The sequence below is a fragment of the Callithrix jacchus genome, chromosome 1 (assembly GCF_049354715.1).
Source record: "Callithrix jacchus isolate 240 chromosome 1, calJac240_pri, whole genome shotgun sequence".
NCBI lineage: Eukaryota > Metazoa > Chordata > Mammalia > Primates > Cebidae > Callithrix > Callithrix jacchus.
Genome location: NC_133502.1, coordinates 148,481,000 through 148,500,960, shown reverse-complemented (window position 1 = coordinate 148,500,960; position 19,961 = coordinate 148,481,000). Strand labels below are relative to the sequence as shown.

Below are 19,961 nucleotides of genomic sequence, written 5' to 3'. Positions count from 1 at the left end.
GACATTTTCACAACCCAGAGGGGCATAGAAGACACCATGATTATACTTAATGTGCTATTGTGAATGGGACTGCTCAACACGAAAAGGACAATAGGCAAAAATGAAGAAAATCTGAATAAAATATGGGCTTTAGTTCATAATGTGTCAGAATTGGTTCACTGACTGTGACAAAGACACCATTCTAATGTAAGATGTTAACAATAGAGAAACTAGGTGTGGGATATACGGGAGCACTGTTCTATCTTCAGTTTTTCCATAAACCTAAAACTACACAAAAACAAAAAGTTGACTTATAAAAATTGACTTCTATGTTATAGACACCCTTAACAACACTGAAAGACAAAATCAAAACAATGAAGTACTATTTTCAGATGTCAGATTCGCCAAAATTTAAAACTGGTTGGAAAAAGTGGGTTCTTTCTTGGAAGTGTAAATTTTCCAAGGGCAGTTTCTGTCAGAATGTTAAAATGTGTAACCCTAGGTATCTAGAGAACTACTACTTTCACGTATGCAAGAAAGGGCATGCACAAGGGTTTCCTAAAGCACCATTTAAAAAAGGCAAAACCTAACAGCTATCAAAAGGGAAATAATTAAATAAGCTATGCAATAGTCATATTTAGAACACCTAGAACACCATATTTTATTGACTCGAGGATGTGACCCACTATAGCCTTTATTATTTTATACATCATTAAGAAAGAAAAATGTTCCTAATTAAGCTGTGACACAAAGCTTTTTTCCATTTATAGTTTTTATTTTATACTTATTGAAAAAGCGAATTAAGGCTTAAGACATATTTAGTTCCATATTATCCTTATACATAAATTAAAAGTATTCATGAAATAAATTGATTACCACATAGCTAAATGCTCTTCTTAGAGTCTGACCCTTCTGTATAATGTTTAGACTCAGAATCATCAATATGCCAGGCTGCTAACCTCCATTCTGCAAGTTTTGATGCATTCCCAGCAGGCAATGACAACTACATCACTATTGCTGCCTGGCTAGCTGACAGCAACTGCAAGATGTATACCAATTTGAGAGATCATAAAATGTGAATAAAAAAGTGTGCTTTAGAATAATGAAACAAGAGTATTTTGCAGCAGCTAAAGGAACTGAGGAATTCTAATTCATGTTGCTAAGAAAAAATCGCAGGTTGCTAAAAATAATATGCTATATGAGCACATTTATGGAGAAAAAACAAAACAAACCTCTATATTTGTGGGACATTCACTGAAAATTTGGCTACTCAAATTTTCTTTCTTTCTTTTTTGAGACGATGTCTCACTCTGTCGCCCAGGCTGGAGTGCAGTGGCACAATCTCGGCTCACTGCAGCCTCCACCTCCCAGGTTCAAGCGATTCTCCTGCCTTAGCTGCCAGAGCAACTGGACCACAGGAGTGCACCACCAGGCCCGGCTAATTTTTTTGTATTTTTAATGAGATGGGGTTTCACCATATTGGGCAAGCTGGTCTCAAACTCCTGACCTTAGGTGATCCGCCCACCTCAGCCTCCCAAAGTGCTGGGATTACAGGTGTGAGCCACCCCACCTGGCCTCAATTTTTCTATACTTGAAAATTCTGTACTTTAGATACTCAAAAGGTAACTTTCCCAGACTTCCTGTTAAGAGGTCATGTGATAAAGCTCTTGTCAATGAGCAGTAGGCAGACATTCCCTTAGGCTCCTTTTCTTGAATGAAAATGTAAAACTTCACAAGAAGATGACTTTTGGGCTTTTCTTATCCAGTACATGCACACAATTCCTTGAGAAGCAGCCATCATCTTATGACCACGAAGACAAAAGTCAGATGCTGGGAGTGGTGAACTGAAAGATAGAAGGAACCCTAAGCCCCTGAGGCCATTGTTGAGCTGAGCTGCTATGCACGCCCTCTGTGCCCTGCCTGCTCCTGGGCATCTTTCTTTTCCTTTTCTTTATGTGGTAAAATATACATAACATAACATTTACCATTTTAACCAGTTTAAAGCGTACAGTTCAGTAGCATTAAGTGCATTCACATTGCTGTGCAACCATTTTCGCCAGCCAGACGCTTTCATCATCCTAAACTCTGCATCCATTAAACACTAACTCCTCATTCCTGCCCTACCTTCAGCCTCGGGTAACCATTATTCTATGTTCAGTCTTTGTGTATAATATTTGACTATTCCAGGTAATTCATGTAACTGGAATCACACAACATGTGTTCTTCGGTGTATGGTTTATTTCACTTAGCACAGTGTCTTCAAGGTTTATCCATGTTGTAACTTGTATCAGAATTTCACTCTTTTAAATGCTGAATAAGATTCCGTGTATACCACATTTGTTTATCCATTCATTTTTTTTTTTTAATCATTTATATAGGGACATTTGGTTTGTTTCCCCCCGGGGCTTTTTTTTTTTTTTTTTTTTTGCTTTTTTTCTTTTCTTCCCTCCTCCCCCCCTTTTCTTCTTCTTGAGACAGGGTTTTGCTCTGTTGCCTAGGCTGGAGGACAGTGGCGCGATCACAGCTCACTGCAGCCTCAACCTCTCAGGCTCAAGCGATCCTCCAACCTCATGATAATGATTATAATAGCACTTGCCATTTACTGGGCTTTTTCTGCGTACCAGGCACTGCGCTAAGCCCTGATACGTACTACGTCATTTAATCTTGACAAAATCTCTGTGATGCACACGACTATAATCAGCTCCATTTTAAACAGGTAGAGATTGAAACTTGGGCAGGTAACTTGCCCAAGGCCACCCAGTCACACCAGACACTGGAATCTGGGTCTGTCTCACTGCAAAGCACCAGTTCTTGACCACTAGGGTTAACTGAAAAAAAGCAAAATCAATAGACTTCATGTGAGCAGTAAAAAACGCATCGTGTGTAAACTCAGGTCAGTCTCTTATGGATTCTCTTTGAGTACCCGCCGGACACCCACTAAACGGCCCCACGAGCACTAACCCCTCGGAACCCTAGCGGACTCCTGCTCCAATCCCTTCCGTGTTTTCCTTGTCACCGCAGTCTAAGCTCCGCGGGCTCCTCCCCTTCTTAGCCACTGGCTCCTCGTACGCAAGCGCACCTTGACCCGGAACTTGACCACCGTTCCGCGAGTCTCCCAGAGCGGCGGCGCGAGCGCGGAGGGAGCGCGCGGAGCCGGGAGACTCACGAAGGTGGGCGGGGCTTCTGCCTAAGCTGCGGGCTTCGCGGGCTTTGGGTTACGGAATGAATGGCGTGGACCGTACTTCTCAAATGGAAGGAGTCGCAAGAAGTTTCTAGTGCGCTATTGTTTCATCCATCCATCCATTCATTCCAGAAGTATATGCATACAGTATCAATGACTGCTGTGTGCGGGCACCCATCTAGCACAAAGAGTGTGCTCCCTGCGTACCCGCACTTGATAGATCAGCAGTTCAGGCAGGAAAGGGGGACTAGGGGATGTGAAAGATGTTCCTTGAACCTCCCCCCTTGCTCACAACCCCCACTTCCCTATCCTCCCGCCTCCACCGTCAAAAGTCATATACGAGATGTCTGCACCTAGCAGGAATGGCATCAGGTTGTCTCTAGAGTTACCATTCCATGCTCCTCTGTTATCCAGAGGACCCGTACTTACTCCATCCGCATTCATTTCAGGGTCCTGTAATGGTCTTTTTTAGTCAATGTCCTCTTAAGAATGTATGATCTAGAAAGGTGGAGACAAGGTCTTGCTCACAGTTGAGTCTCCTCACAGTTGAATACCCAGATCGTAACCTGGGAGGTGGAGGTTGTAGTGAGCTGAGATCATGTCATTGCACTCCAGCCCGGGCAACAGAGCGAGACTCCGTCTCAAAAAAAAAAAAAAAAAAAAAAGGATGGATGAAAAGCTTTTTGAAACTGGGAAATTATGAAATAGTGTGTATAGATAGATAGTCTGGCTATTTCTTAATGAGTTAAAGACCATATATTCTAGAATAAAGTGGTTGTGAAGCTGAACAATGGCAGCAGAAACCATTTCTACATTTTAACATTTGTAAAATAATCAGAGGAGTGGTAGGTGTCGGGAGGAAGAACTAGGATGAGCGACATGAAGCAGACATTGAAGAAAAAGGATGGCTCTTTCCTCATGCGATAATAGCTCAGGTTGCTGCAAATGCAGGAAACTATTCAACTTTTGAGAAAACAGAATAGATAAAAAAATAGTTTGGCACAAAAATGTACAAATAAGCAAGCAAAACAAAATTATTACTTTTCTTCCTTTCTTTCCCTCCCTCGCTCCCCCTTCTCTTTTCTCTACCCTGGGAACCAGTGTGGGGATCAATGGTCTGCCTTCGACAGGAAGGAGACTCTCTTTCCTCTCCTTATCTTATGGTAAAGAGTTCCAACCCTCCTAGAGTGTGAGCTACTAGAAAGCAGGACTTAGCCCATCTTTGTATGCTACATGTCACATAGCCCACTGTACAGAGTAGCTGCTCATTTATGTATCTTATATTGAGGTAAATCTGAATCTTACCTGGGCCAAACTGTGTCCTCAGCCTCCCAAAGCGCAGGGATTACAGGTGTGAGTCACCATGCCTGGCTCCATCCATCCAGTTTTATAAGCAAGCATAGTAATCTGGTAGGTTCCTTGATACTATCCCCACCCCTACATTCCCATATCCAATATATTATCAAGTCTTGTCAATTTTATGTCCCCCTCATTTCTCAAACCTGTCTGTGTCACACCATCTCCACCAGCACCTTAATCCAAACTTTTACCTGGGTTAATGCTATACCTACCTCAATTTCATTTTTGCTTGTCTACCAATCCATTCTCCTCAGAACAGAATAATAATATTCTTAATATGGAAATCTAATCTGTCATTTGATCCTAACACCTCTCAATGATTTACTTTTGTTTCGAGGATAAAGACCAAAATCATCAGTGGGACCTACGGTGTTGCCCTGCCAAAAGCTCCACTCTATTTTACTTTCTTCTCTCCCCTTTTTCTTTCTGTCTTACCCACTGGCCTTTCAGTTCTTTCAAAACACCCTTCTACTTCAGGGACTTTGTACATGCTATCCCCCTACTTCATTTATTGTTTTCCTTGTTCTTCAAATTCTTAGCACCTGCATATCCTCTAGGTCTCAGATTTAACATCACTTCTTAAGAGAAACTATCTCTGACTTCCAGACCAAGTCATGACAAAGATGAATTCTGCCTAAGTAAGCATGATTAAAGCAAAAGTGGTGTTCAGAATTCCACTTGCTCCTCCTGGTGCACTCTTCACTTTTCTCTGCCATGCTCTGTGGCCAAGGAGGCTGATCTGTGTGGACTACACCAACATCTCCCTGGCCTCCCTGGCCTCCCTGGCCCTCAAAGCAAATGAGGGTGTCAAGGTGTTTATCTTCTGTACCCCCAAGCTGGGTCGCTGCAGTCTGGCTACTCCATCAACCAAATGACCGCTATAGCTTCTGTCAGGCAGCTGTTTCCATGGAGGTTTCTTTGTCGTGGAGTTCTAGGCACTGCTCCCTCCTCTTTCTCCTCCAGGCTAAGGGGTGCCATCAACAGTGCGGTCACATACTACATTATTACTTCTGGTTCCCCTAATCCCTGCCCACTCCTTTGTAAATAGTTCATGTATTTAACACTTCTCAAATTACCCTCTTGCTATATGTACCATCTGTTTTCTCTGGGACCCTGACTGCGACATTGCCCTGGGGAATTTTGGGTGTAACTAAAGTTTACATCCTTGGAGTCAAAACTTTTATTTATGGCCAACGAAAAAGGATTATCTAGTCTTTTATATTTATAAAATGGAACACTATACGGTTACTGAAAAAGGTTGTTTTTGAAAATAGAAACAGGATATAAATACGTTGAATTTGGTCTCAAGTTTATTTTTAAAAATTATCACTAATGTGTGTCTATAGTCAACAGATATGCTTCAAAATGTTAATAGTTGCTTTCAGAGTGACAGGATTACTTTTTTGTCTATTATTTTCTCTGTTTTTCTGGTTTTCTACAATAATATTACATTATTACAGTAATAATAAGGGTATATATAATATATATACATACATACATGCTATTTTAAAACATTTTTAATTGATCCAATTATTCAAATTATAAAATTCATTATTTAATTAAAGTATAAATTAAACAAGACAAATAAAGTATATTGCATAGAACACTACTTGTACAAGATGGACATTCACTGTCAATAACAATTTATTGTGACAAATAAATGTTTTCCAAATTTCTCTGCTTTATTAAACAAAATACAGAGAACAAAAACTAACCTTTTCTGGATGCTTGGGAATATTAATTATTATATTGTACTTTAATAGAATGATGCTGTGAGCTCATTTAATTCAGTTCTTTCATTTAACATACCAAGAAAAACAATCTGTAAAATAGAATCATCCCCAGAGAAGTTAAGTGACTTCCCTGAGGTCATAGACAACTAATTAGTGCTCTCAGCCCTTTTCTTTTTCTCTCTAAAGACCTCCTCCAAGATCTACTTCCTTTCCTCCAGAGAAATACTTCTTTTTCTATATTTGTCACTACTCTCAACTTAGTTAATTCTATTACACATTTTTTTTTAGTAATTAACCCTATGTCTAACTCTGTAATACTACATTATATATATTTTTCCTTCTCTCTCCTTGTCTCAGTTCTATTTTGATTCTGGAAATAGATGTTATCAAGTGAAATGAATGCTAATAATACATAACAGTGAAAGAAAATAAAATAGATTCAAAATAAATTTATATTTAAGAATGACTTGTTGCAGGTAGCAACTATCTGAGGTTGGTGATGCAGTTGATAAAAAGAATTTATCAAGGCACACTGGGAACCGTGGCTCACTCCTGTAATCCCAGCACTTTGGGAGGCTGAGGCCAGCAGATCGCTTGAGCTCAGGAGTTTGAAGCCAGCCTGGCCCACATGGTGAAACCCCATCTCTACTAAAAATACAAAAATTAGCTGGGTGTGGCAGCACATGCTTGTAATTCCAGCTATTTGGGAGGCTGAGGAGGGAGATTCACTTGAACCAGGAAAGCAGTGGTTGTATTGAGCTGAGATCATGCCAGTGCACTCTAGCCTGAGCAACAGAGTGAATCAGACTCCATTTCAAAAAAAAAAAAAAAAAAGAATTTATCAAGGCAGTATGAGAGAAAATAGTAAAATTCATTGCAAGAAAGCAATGAGCAGATCTGCAAGAGAGGAGCTGACTGCAAAGAGACACAGGCTTTTCTGGGGTTTTACAGGATGGTGCTTGTGCTGGAGAGGGCTATGTGCGGAACTGATAATGCCTAGGTTGCAGTGAACTGACTTGCATTTTTCTATCAGCTGAGTGTCTGGTGATAGCTAGGTGCAGGAATATTGCGAGTTATTTGGGCAGGAGGGCTATGTGTCCTGGACCATGAAGACAGGCAGACTCACAGCTTATCTGCTTTTTCTTTTTGCTTTTTCCTGCTCCTTCCAGCCTGACTCCTTTTCCCTAATTAGGATTCCACATGAATGCCATCAACTTTTAGAGCCAATTACCATGTCTTGTACTCCCTTTCAGAAATCACACAAATGCCTACCATCACCTTTCTCCACCTTTTTTTTACTAACAGTACTTTTGTAAGGTATAACTTATGAATTAAAAATGAATACATTTAAGTGTAAAGCTTGATGAATTTTGACAAATATATACATTTGTGCAACCATTACCCAGATCAAGGTAAAGAAATTTCCTTAACTTCGGGAAATTCCCTTATGTCTCATTCCTGTCATCTTCCTTCCAGACCCCATGAGACACCCCACTATTCTGATTTCTATCACCATAGCTTGGTTTTGTCTGTTCTTGACCTTTATATAAGGAATAATACAGTGTGTACTCTTTCATTGTGTGTATAAGCTGTTCATTTCTTTATATTGCCAGATAGTATCTTACTCTGTGAATATACCTCAATTTATTTATTTGTTCTGTCAATAGACAATTGGGTTATTTCCAGTGTGGGTTATTATAAATAAAGCTACTATAACTATTCCTGCACAAATCATTTTTGGACATACAGTAAACTTTCTTAAAACATGAGTGTCTTTTCACGATTTTTTTTTTTTTAGTGATTTTATGTGTTCATTTTATTTTATATAATTCTTCTTCTTCTTCCAATGTGGCCCAGGGAAGCCAAAAGACTGAACACACCTGGATATGCCCAGGAGTAGAATTGCTCCATCATGAGGTAAGTGCATGTTTCACTTTCTAAGAAACTACCAGTTTTCCAAAATGGTTGTTTATTTTATATTCTTTCCCATTACCCCACATCCTCACCAATGCTTGGAATTGCCAGTCTTTTAAATTTTAGCAATTTTGGTGAATATGTGTTAGTCTCTCACTATGATTTTAATTTGTTGAGCAACTTTTCATACATTTAGCAGATATATTTTGTGCGTGTGAAATATCTGTTCAAATCTTTACCCACTTAAAAACTTGAGTTGTCTTTTTATTATTGATTTTTAAGAGTTCTTTAGATATTCTGTTTACCTGTCCTTCATCTTTTCCAGTCTGTAGCTTGCTGTTTCACTTCTTTAAAGTGTCATTTAATAAACAAAAATTTTTAACTTTTATGAAGTCCAATTTATTGACTGTAGTGAATTGTGTTATAAGACACAGTTATCTGGCCCAGCACAGGGACTCATGTCTGTAATTCCAGCACTTTGGGAGGCCGAGGCGAGGAGATCACTTGAAGGCAGGTGTTTGAGACCAGCCTGGGCAACATGGCAAAATCCCATCTCTATCAAAAATACAAAAATTAGCCATGCATGTTGGCACATGCCTATAGTCCCAGCTACTTGGGAGGCTGAGATGGGAGGATTGCTTAAGCCGGGGAAATGGAGGTTGCAGTGAGCTGTGTTCACACCATGGCACTTCAGCCTGGGTAACAGAGCATGACCCCCACAATCCCCCAAAAAAGACTTTTGCAAGGAACAAATTGATGGGGTTTGCTCTATTAGATATTAAAATATTGTATGAAGAGGCCGGGTGCAGTGGCTCATGCCTGTAATTCCTGGACTTTGGGAAGCTGAGGTGGGTGGATCACTTAAGGTCAGGAGTTTGAGACCAGTCTGGCCAACATGGTGAAACCCCATCTCTGCTAAAAAAATACAAAAATTGGCTGGGCCCGATGGCTCATGCCTGCAATCCCAGCACTTTGGGAAGCCAGGGTGGGCAGATCATAAGATCAAGAGATTTCAACCAGCCTGGCCAACATGGTAAAACCCTGTCTCTACTAAAAATACAAAACAATTAGTTGGGCATGGTGGCATGCAACTGTAGTCCCAGCCACTAGGGAGGCTGCGACAGGACAATCACTTGAATTCAGGAGGTGGAGGTTGGAGTGAGCTGAGATAGTGCCACTGCACTCCAGCCTAGCGACAGAGCAAGACTCCATCTCAAATACATATATATTGATTATATATAAAAATACATATATATGTTTATATTTATATGTAAATACAAACCATATATATACACACACGAAAATTAGCCAGGCAAGGTGTGGTGACAGGTGCCTGTAATCCCAGCTACTCTAGAGGCTGAAGCAGGAGAATTGCTTGAATCTGGGAGGCAGAGGTTGCAGTGAGCCAAGATTGTGCCACTGCACTACAGCCTAGGCAACAGAGCAAGACTCTGTCTCAAAAAAAAAAAATGTATAAAATACATAATTTTAAATGTAGGTTACTCCAGATAAATTTTTAGCAAAGAAACAGAATAGAATTCAAATATAAATAGGTATTTCTAAGCTTATGGCCAAGGATGTACAAGTCCATAAATGATACTGAAACAACTATTTAGTCATTGAGAAAATAAATCAAATCCTTACCATATATTAAGGCAAAAATAAATTCCAGATGGAGCTTAACATTAAGAAATCATATGAATATTAAAAACGAAAATGAAAATTGTAATCTTAATGAATATCTTATGCAAATGCAAAATAATGACAGATTAACTGTGTAAGAATTGTCTTCTGCCTGAGTAATAGGCAAAAATAAATGAGAAACAAAACAAATGAGATACCAATTTTGCAGGATCAGATTAGGAAAAAATTATTAATAAAAAACACTGTTGGCTGGGTGCAGTGGCTCACACCTGTAATTCCAGCACTTTGGGAGGCCAAGGTGGGTGGATCATGAGGTCAAGAGATCAAGACAAGCCTGGCCAACATGGTGACACCCTGTCTCTACTAAAAACACAAAAATTAGCTGGGCATGATGGCACATGTCTGTAGTCCCAGCTACTTGGGAGGCTGAGGCAGGAGAATCGCTTGAACCCAGGAGGTGGAGGTTGGAGTGAGCTGAGATCATGCCACTGCACTCCAGCCTGGCAACAGAGTGAGACTTCGTCTCAAAAAAAAAAAAACAAAAACAAAACTTCTTTGTGTGACTTAATGTGTACCCTGGTACATTATTAGTGCACATTTATATTGGTATAATCTTTTTGAAGGACAGCAGTTAGAATTTTAAATGTGCAATCCTTTTGGTTTAGAAATTCCACACCTACATATATATTCTAGAGATATACATGTACATAAAAAGGCATATGTGAGGGAGTTCACTAGAACATTAATTTTGATAAATGTTTAAAAGTCATAAAGTAGGCCTGGCATGGTGACTCACTCGTGTAATCCCAGAACTTTGGGAGACCCAGGTGGAAGGATTGCTTGAGCCCAGGAGTTCCAGACCAGCCTGGGCTATATGGTAAGGCTCCACCTCTATTTAAAAAAAAAAGTTGAAAAAAGTAATAAACATACTGTATAATACTGTATTTCATGGATTCTAATGTGACATCAATTGTAAGACCCACCATTATTTTGTATACCAATAAGAAAAACAAATAATTCTGCCAATTGAACTATGACACAATATTACGTAGACTATATATTTATATTTAATGAAATAGATCTTTTAGACTTATTTGACCTAGATTTATAAGTCATATATCACTTTTTTGCACTCATAAAATGGAAAATATAAAGGAAATAAATGAATTAAAATACTCTTAAAACAACTTCGCAGGCTGGGCATGGTGGGTTACGTCTGTAATCCCAGCACTTTGGAAGGCTGAGGCAGGTGGATCGCCTGAACTCAGGAGTTTGAGACCAACCTGGGCAACATGATGAAACCCCGTCTCTATAAAATATACAAAAAATTAGCTGGGCATGAGCACACGCCTGTTGTCCCAGTTCCTCAGGAGGCTGAGGCGGGAGGATCACCTGAACCCATGAGGCAGAGGTTGCAGTGAGCCGAGAGCTCACCACTGTACTCCAGCCCAGGCAACATGGTGAGACCCTGTCTCAAAACAAAACAAAACAACTTCACATTACGTTAAGTCCGACTGTTCTGAATCCCTTTTGAGTCAGAGTCATCAGTGATGTGCTTTTTCCCTATGAAGTTGTCCCATGTGCCATCCGAAGCATTGGTGATACAGCATGTCTTTAAAAAGTGTTCCTCTGTTTTAGTTTCCATTGAATTTTCTAGCAAACTGACACCCATTCTCAGGTTTTGATGCACATGTAAAGTCTGTGTTGTATTAATTCATTCTCACATTGCTATAAAGAAATACCAAAATAGCTGAAACTGGGTAATTTACAAAGAAAAGAGGTTTAGTTGGCTCGCGGTTCCACAGGCTTTACAGGAAGGATGGTGGCATCTGCCTCAGGAAACTTACAATCATGGTGCAAGGCGAAGAGGGAGCCAGCATTTTACACGGCTGGAGCAGGAGGGAAGACGAAGAGGGTGGAGCTGCTACACACTGTTAAAAAACCAAATCTCACGGTAACTCACTCACTCACTATCACCAGAATAGCACCGAGAGGATGGTGCTAAACCATTCATGAGAAATCACCCATGATCCAGTTACCTCCCACCAGGCCCCACATCCAACTCTGCAGATTACAATTGAATGTGAGATGTGAGATTTGGGTGGGCACACAGATCCAAATCATATCAGAGGTTTTCACATTAAGATGTGAAAATTTGTATGTTAAAAATTGATGAAATATGTGTGTTATATAGAAATATCTCTTCAAGTACATATTAAATGAAAATAGCAATTTGCATAAAATACATACAATATTATTCCAGCTATAAAAGAAAAAACTAAGAGTCTCTATGGCAGACACTCTAGATTGACCCACCAGAGCCATTTATAATCCTCTCTTCTTTTTAACTTCTAACAGCTTCATTGAGATGTAGTTTGGGTACCATGCAGTTTATCCATTTTAAGTGTATAATTCAATGATTTTTAGTGAATGTATACTATTGTGCAACCATCACCATAATCCAGTTTAAAAGCACTTTCATCCCCATATGTGGTTAGAGAAAGCGCCAGGAAGTGATCAGCGTTTTGGTTAAGACTGCAGAGTAGCCGTGGGCTTGTGGAATGGCTGGGAGCAGTTTCTATGCTGAAGGAATGGCATAAAGCTGTAATTCCATATATATTTCCTTTCATTTTATCATTCAAGAAATCTGCATTACTGTCTAAAATGAGCAGGCTCCCACCAAGCAAGAGGACTACCTTCCCTTTGCCTCTACATTTGAAAGCATGGTAGGGACAGCATTACAATGCACTGCAGTGAGTACAACAGAGGAAAATGCTGGTAGGGGTTAGGGTGGGGACTGAGGTGGGGAAGGGGATTATGGAATAAGGTGGTGTAGGTCATGGTCCAAAAATACACTTACCAGGGAAAGGGGACTCAGGACAGACTCTATACCACGTATATCCTTTGAATCTATGAATTTTTGTGTGATTTCCTCCACTGTCTTCCACACTATTCTGTACTAAACCCATCAGCTCTTAAAATGTGTTGTAACTGCCAGTTTGGTTGTTGGTAATCTCCACTAGACTGCAAGTTCACTGTGGGCACAGACTAAATCTTGCTCATAATTAAACCTCTAGTTCTGGATTGGCTGCTGTTTCTGAGGCAGTATCAGGAGAAGGGAGATAAACTAGGAATTGGAGCCAGGTGTGATTGCTCATGCCTGTAATCCCAACACTCTGGTAGGCTGAGGCAAGAGGATAGCTTGAGTCAGGAATTCAAGGCTGCAGTGAGCTAGGATTATGCCACTGCACACCCATGTGGGTGACAAAGCAAAAACACTGTTTAAAAAAAAAAAATCCTAGGAATTGGGTGCTTTTGTTGATCAGCTATCCTGGCCAGTCACAGAGAGAACACTGCAAAGTCACCAGACATAGAGAGGTAGGTCTACAGCCATACCACCCTGAACGCGCCCTGGAAGCTAAGCGGGGTTGGGCCTGGTTAGTACTTGGATGGGAGACATGGAGCGGTAGGACCAGACAATGAAAAACAGCAATAGCAACAAGAAACTTCCCACAAAATGAGCCTGCAAACAAAACCCAAAACATAAATCTACTCCTGAGAAATAAATGGATAGAGCAAATAAAAATATTTAATATTCTCAAATAAATGAAAAACAATCCATAAAAGAAAACCAAATAGGCCATGTGTGGCAGCTCACATGCATAATCCCAGCATTTTGGGAGGCTGAGGCAGGAGGATCACTTGAGTCCAGGCGTTTGAGACCAGCCTGGATAACATGGTGAGACTTTGTCTCTATAAAAAATACAGAAATTATCTGGGTGTTGGGTGCTTGCCTGTAGTCCTGGCTACTTGGGAGGCTGACGTGGGAGAATTGCTTGTGCCTAGGAGGTCAAGGTTATAGTAAGCCATGTTCATGCCACTGCACTCCAGCCTGGAACAGAGCCAGACCCTGTCTGGAAAAAAAAAAAAAAAAAAGGGGAGAGAGAGAGAGAGAGAGAGAGAGAGAGAGAGAGAGAGAGAGAGAGAGAGAGAGAAACGAAATAATGAAAGAAAACTACTGGAAATGAAAATTATAATAAAACAAAATCTCAAAGAAAGGTAAACTATAGACTGAATTCTTAAAAAAAAAAGACTTGGGAAATAGTACTGATGAATTCATTGAAAGCATCCACACAAAAAAAGATTCTTTTAAAAAAATTTAAAAAGCAGTTAAGAAACACAGAGAGTAGTTTGAGACATTTCAAAGTATATTTAATAGTGAATAAAGTATACATTATGTTAATTATACCTCAATAAAACTGTTTTAAAAGTTATCTATCTATCTATCTATCTATCTATCTATCTATCTATCTATCTATCTAATCTACCTACCTACCTACCTACCTATCATCTGTCTGTGAATTCCAGAATAAAGGGAATGATGGAAAAATGATACTGAGTATACAGCTGCTGATCATTTCTAGAACTGAATAAAGTCCAAGTTCTCTGAGAGAAAGCTCTAGATACACTCTAGTGAATCTGCAAAATAAATGAGAAACTATTAAAAACTATAACACAGAAGTAGAGAGTACATGCATTGGAAGTCCTTCTTTATCTATCCCCTTAATCTCATGTCCTGCTCCACAAATCGCTAATAAAAGTTTGATGTATGGGTGCACATGTATAACTGTATATTTATGCAAATATATTATGCAATTTGTTATGCATCTGTTTTTGCTTTGTTTGAATTGATAAAAGGGATCATACAACGTAACTTCTGTGTAATGTTCTCTTTTCATGTAGCAGTAAACCGTGGAGATCTTTACATGTGACTCTGTTTTTTTAAATTGTGAAATTTTCCTTTTTAAATGCTATTTTTAAAATAATATTTAATTTTTTTCAATGTCAGAGAAAAATAAAGACTCATAATCCCATTGTTCAGATACCACTGTTGATATTTTAAATAGTAAAAGAAATAAACATTCATAGCTAGCAAACTTTTTTACAGTTCAGAAAAACATAAAAACTTTAAATATAACGTGTTTTTTTTCCCAGAACTCTGCTTATTTATTTATTATTCCAGGCCTCTGTTTATACATTTATGAATATATGTTATTGGCAAGGTGTGGTGGTCATGCCTGTAATCCCAGCACTTTGGGAGGCCGAGGCCGGTGGATCACCTGAGGTCAAGAGTTCAAGACCAGCCTTACCAACATGGTAAACCTCGACTCTACTAAAAATACAAAAATTAGCTGGGCGTGGTGGCAGGGGCCTGTAATCCCAGCTACTTAGGAGGCTGAGGCAGGAGAATTGCTTGAACCTGGGAGTTGGACGTTGCAATGAGCCGAGATTGCACCATTACACTCTAGCCTGGGCAACAAGAGTGAAACTTCGTCTCAAAAACAAAACAAACCAAGACACACACAAAAAAATGTTGTTTATATGGATTTTTCTTTTGTTTTAAAAAGTTTTTTTTTTTAGAAAGATAAAGAGAAAAGGGGGAGAGAGAACAGGAGTCTTGCTCTATTGCCCAGGTTGGAATGCAATCTTGAAATAGGTATTAAAAACCTCTTTTATGCTGATGATTGTGCTCAAACGGCGGAGACAGGAAGGAATAAGGAAAAAAAATAACAAACAAACAGCCAACCAATATTTTGTTTAAATCTGTGAAATGCTGTGCAAGTGCTGAAGAGTGATTTGCTTACATTTATGTGGTCACTTTCAAAATAGGTGTAATGTGATACTAAAAAAATGTATGTTCTGTGGACCTGCGGTGAAGAATTCTATAAATATTCACTGAGTCTACTTGTTCCAGGTCTGAGTTCAAATCATAAATGTCTCTGTTAATTTTCTATCTCGTTGATCCATCGAATATTAACAATGTGGTGTCAAAGTCTCCCGCTATTAGTGTGGGAGTCCAAGTCTCTTTATAAGTCATTGAAAACTTGTCTTATATATCTGGGCGCCCCTATATTGGGTACATATATATTTATGATCATTGACTCCTATTGTTGCATTGATCTTTTTATCATTATGTAATGTCCTTCATTTCTTTTAGTCTTGGTTACTATTGTCGTCTATTTTGTCAGAGATGAAAGTTACAACTCCTGTTTTTTGTTTGTTTGTTTTGTTTTTCTTTCCTCTCCATTTGATTGGTTAGTCTTCCTCCAACCTTTTGTTTTGAGTCTTTGTGTGTCCTTGCTTATGAGATGGATCTGGATACAGAGTGCTGATGTGTTTTGACTTTATTCAGTTTGCGTGTCTGTGTCTTTGATTGGGGCATTTAATCCATTTAAATTTAGGATTAATATTAATATTTGTGGGTTTAATATTGTCATTTAATGCTGGTTGGCTATTTTGCCCATTAGTTGATATAAATACTTCATTCTGGAGATACTCTTTATCTTTTGGTAAGTTTTTGGGATGATGATACTGGTTGTTCCTTTCTGTGTGTAGTGTTTCTTTCAGAAGCTCTTGTAAAGCTGGCCTGGTGGTGATGAAATCTCTGAGTGCTTGCTTGTTCATGAAAAAGTTTATTTTTCCTTCATTTTTAAAGCTTAGTTTGGCTGGATATGAGATTCTGGGTTGAAAATTATTTTCTTTGAGGATATTGAATATTAACCCCCACTCTCTTCTGGCTTGTAGGGTTTCTACTAAGAGATCTGCTGTAAGTCTGATAGGCTTCCCTTTATGGGTAACCTGACCTTTCTCTCTAGCTGCCCTTAGAATTTTCTCCTTTGTTTCAACCCTGGTGAATCTAACAATTATGTGTCTTGGGGTTGCTCTACTTGAGGAATATCTTTGTGGTGTTCTCTGTATTACCTGGAGATGACTATTGTCGCACCTTACTAGGTTAGGAAAGTTTTCCTGAATAATATCCTGAAGAGTATTTTCCAGCTTGGATTCATTCTCTTCATGACATTCAGGTACGCCTATCAAACGTAAATTAGGTCTTTTCACATAGTCCCATATTTCTTGGAGATTTTGCTCATTCCTTTTTACTTTTTCTTTTCTAATCTTGTCCTCTCGTTTCATTTCATTAAGTTGGTCTGTGACCTCTGATATCCTTTCTTCTGCTTGATCAATTCGAGTGTTAAAGCCTGTGCATACTTCTCGGAGTTCTCGTATAGTATTCTTCAGTTCCATTAATTCACTTATGTTCCTTTTTAAATTGTCTATTCTCGTTAGGATTTCGTCAAATCTTTTTTAAAGTTCTTAGTTTCTTTACATCGGGCTAGAACATGTTCTTTTAACTCACAGAATTTTCTTATTATCCACCTTCTGAAGCCTGATTCTGTTAATGAAATGCACTCGTTTTCCATCTGGCCTTGTTCCCCTATTGATGAGGAACTGTGATCCTCTGTAGAGGGAGAGGCATTCTGATTTTGAGTATTCTCAGCCTTTTTACGCTGGTTTCTTCCCTCATTGTAAATTTATCCACCTGTCGTCTTTGTAATTACCAACTTTCAAATTAGGTCTCTTAGTGAACGTCCAACTTGTTAATTCCCAGGGCCGAAATATGAGTAACCCACTGCGCCGGCTAAAACAGCGGCATCAAGATTCTTGGTGCTTTTCTGTCCGGGAGTCTCCCGTCTACCTTCCCTCCCTAATCCCTTCTTCAGTTTTTTAAAGTTTTGAAAGAAGAGGAATCATAACATTATTTCACATGTTGATTTTTACCTTAGTAATATAACTTGGAGATCTTTCCATATTACCCCATTTGAAACGATAGCATTCTTTGCTTTTTAATGGATCCATATATTTCATAATATGGAATACACTATATGTAACTATAACCATTTACTATATAGGAGATACATTGTATATAACCACAACCATTGATATCCTCTAAAATTTCTTTACCATTTTTCTAAAAACAAATTTTAAGTTGTTTCTAGTGTTTTGCTCTATAAGCATTACTCATACTAAACGTCTTTGTTCATATATCTCTGTACATCTGTGAATTCTTTTTGGTTTTGAGATGGAGTTTCACTCCTGTTGCCCAGGCTGGAGTGCAATGGCATGCCTCGGCTCACTGCAACCTCTGCCTCCCGGGTTTAAGTGATTCTCCTGCCTCAGCCACCCTAGTAGCCGGGATTACAGGTGCCTGCCACCACGCCCAGCTAAGTTTTTAATATATTTTTTAGTTGAGACAGGGTTTCACCATGTTGGTCAGGCTAGTCTCGAACTCATGACCTCAGGTGATTCACCTGCCTCAGCCTCCCAAATTGTTGGGATTATAGACATGAGCCACTGTGCTGGGCCATCTGTGAATATTTTTTTGTTGGACAGATTTCTAGATTTGGAATTTCTGAGTAAAGGCACATGGGCACTTCAAATTTTAATTACCACTTCCCTCACAATTTCTGGTCCAGTTTCCCTCTCAGAAACCTGCACCAGTGTACCCTTCTAACAGTGTATCTGAGTGCTTTTTGCTCTATCTCCTATCAATACTGGGTGTTTGCAATTTTTAAAATGTGTGGTGGCTCAAGCCTGTAATTCCCACACTACAGGAGGCTGAAGTGGGTGGATCTCTTGAACTCAGGACTTCAAGACCAGCCTGGGCAACATGGCAAAAACCTATCTCTACAAAAAATATACAAATTAGCAGGATCTGGTCACACATACCTGTAGTCTCAACCACTTGGGAGGCTAAGGTAGGAGGATCACTTGAGCCTGGGAGATGAAGGCTGCAGTGAACTGAGATTGTGCCACTGCCCTCCAGCCTAGGGGATGGAGCCAGATTCTGTCTCAAAAAAAGAAAAAAGTTTGCCTGCATCATGGATAACTTTTATCAATAATAAAAGTGATATTTTATTATTTTTAGTTACATTTTTCTACTTGCTGGGAAGAAGGATATTTCATAAGTGTGAATTTGAATTTTCCTTCAGGCCCACTTTTTTGGGAGTTAGTTTTTGAATGCATGATGTGTGTGTGTGTGTGTGTGTGCGCACGCGCGCACGTGCAATAGTCTAATGCTTGTCTTTTATCTATCATTATATATTTTTTATCATATCAAAGCTTGAAATTTTTATAAAATCTAATGGTCAAAGGATTTAGGGTTTAGTAATTTGCTTGTAAAAGCCTTCTACATGCCCCCCAAAATATTGTTTTATATTCTCTCTACAGTTTTTTTTTTTTTTTTTTTGAGATGGGGTTTCGCTGTTGTTACCCAGACTGGAGTGCAATGGCATGATCTCAGCTCACCGCAACCTCCACCTCCTAGGTTCAAGCAATTCTCCTTCCTCAGCATCCTGAGTAGCTGGGATTACAGGCATGCACCACCATGCCCAGCTAATTTTTGTATTTTTAGTAGAGACGGGGTTTCACCATGTTGACCAGGATGGTCTCGATCTCTTGACCTCGTGATCCACCCACCTCGGCCTCCCAAAGTGCTGGGATTATAGGCGTGAGCCACTGTGCCCGGCCCTCTATAGTTTTTTTTAAACATTTAGATGTTAGGTTTGGATATAAATAAAATTTTGATATCCAGACCCATAGCTAATCATCTCAACACCATCTATTGAATCATATTTTCCTTCACTGACTTGAAATGTCACATTCATCATGTACTAAATATACATATATCTGTATATCTATGCACGCCATATGTGGAGATCTCAGATTTCCTCCTGAAAGGAGAGCAATTACCAACTCCGCTTCTTGCACTCTGAAATCCATCAGTGTTTTCACTCTAAGGCCTTGCTTCCCATGGGCTGCTACCACTCAGTGATTGAACACTGAAGAGACACTAAAGCAAAACTTTCCTGGAAGACAAAAAATTCTTCTGACAGGTGACCTTTGCTCAAAACTTGGATGCTACACTATGTAGGTTGGACCTTATTCTCCAGTAAGTGGAGACCCATTAAAGAGCAGACTGACAGCAGATTGAGCCCCACTTCCCTGTCAGCATGCATAGCAGATGTCTATAGTACAATTTTCATGATCATAACCATCAGCAAACACTTATTAGGCACCTGCTATGCATATAAGACTCAGATCCAAGTTTCAGAATATTTACATTCTTTTCCAGGATGATAGGAAATGTTGGAGGTAAATGTGATGTAAATGGAAGATTAGAAGCATAGAAAATAAATGTCACTGGTGGGGTGCGGTGGCTCATACCTGTAATCACAGCACTTTGGGAGGCTGAGGCAGGTGGATCACTTGAGGTCAGGAGTTTGAAACCAGCCTGGCCAATGTGGTGAAAC

At 39.4% G+C, this 19,961-nt stretch overlaps 1 protein-coding gene across 1 annotated transcript in view; it reads left to right on the top strand.

The window, feature by feature from the left end:
• LOC144578705 (uncharacterized) overlaps positions 1 to 19,961 on the top strand; it is a 77,129-nt gene that overhangs the window by 10,208 nt on the left and 46,960 nt on the right. Inside the window, exons 2-3 of the mRNA XM_078345990.1 lie at positions 3,007 to 3,149; positions 8,110 to 8,169. Of these exons, the coding sequence (XP_078202116.1) occupies positions 3,007 to 3,149; positions 8,110 to 8,169 (203 nt within the window). The remainder of the gene's footprint in view (positions 1 to 3,006; positions 3,150 to 8,109; positions 8,170 to 19,961) is intronic.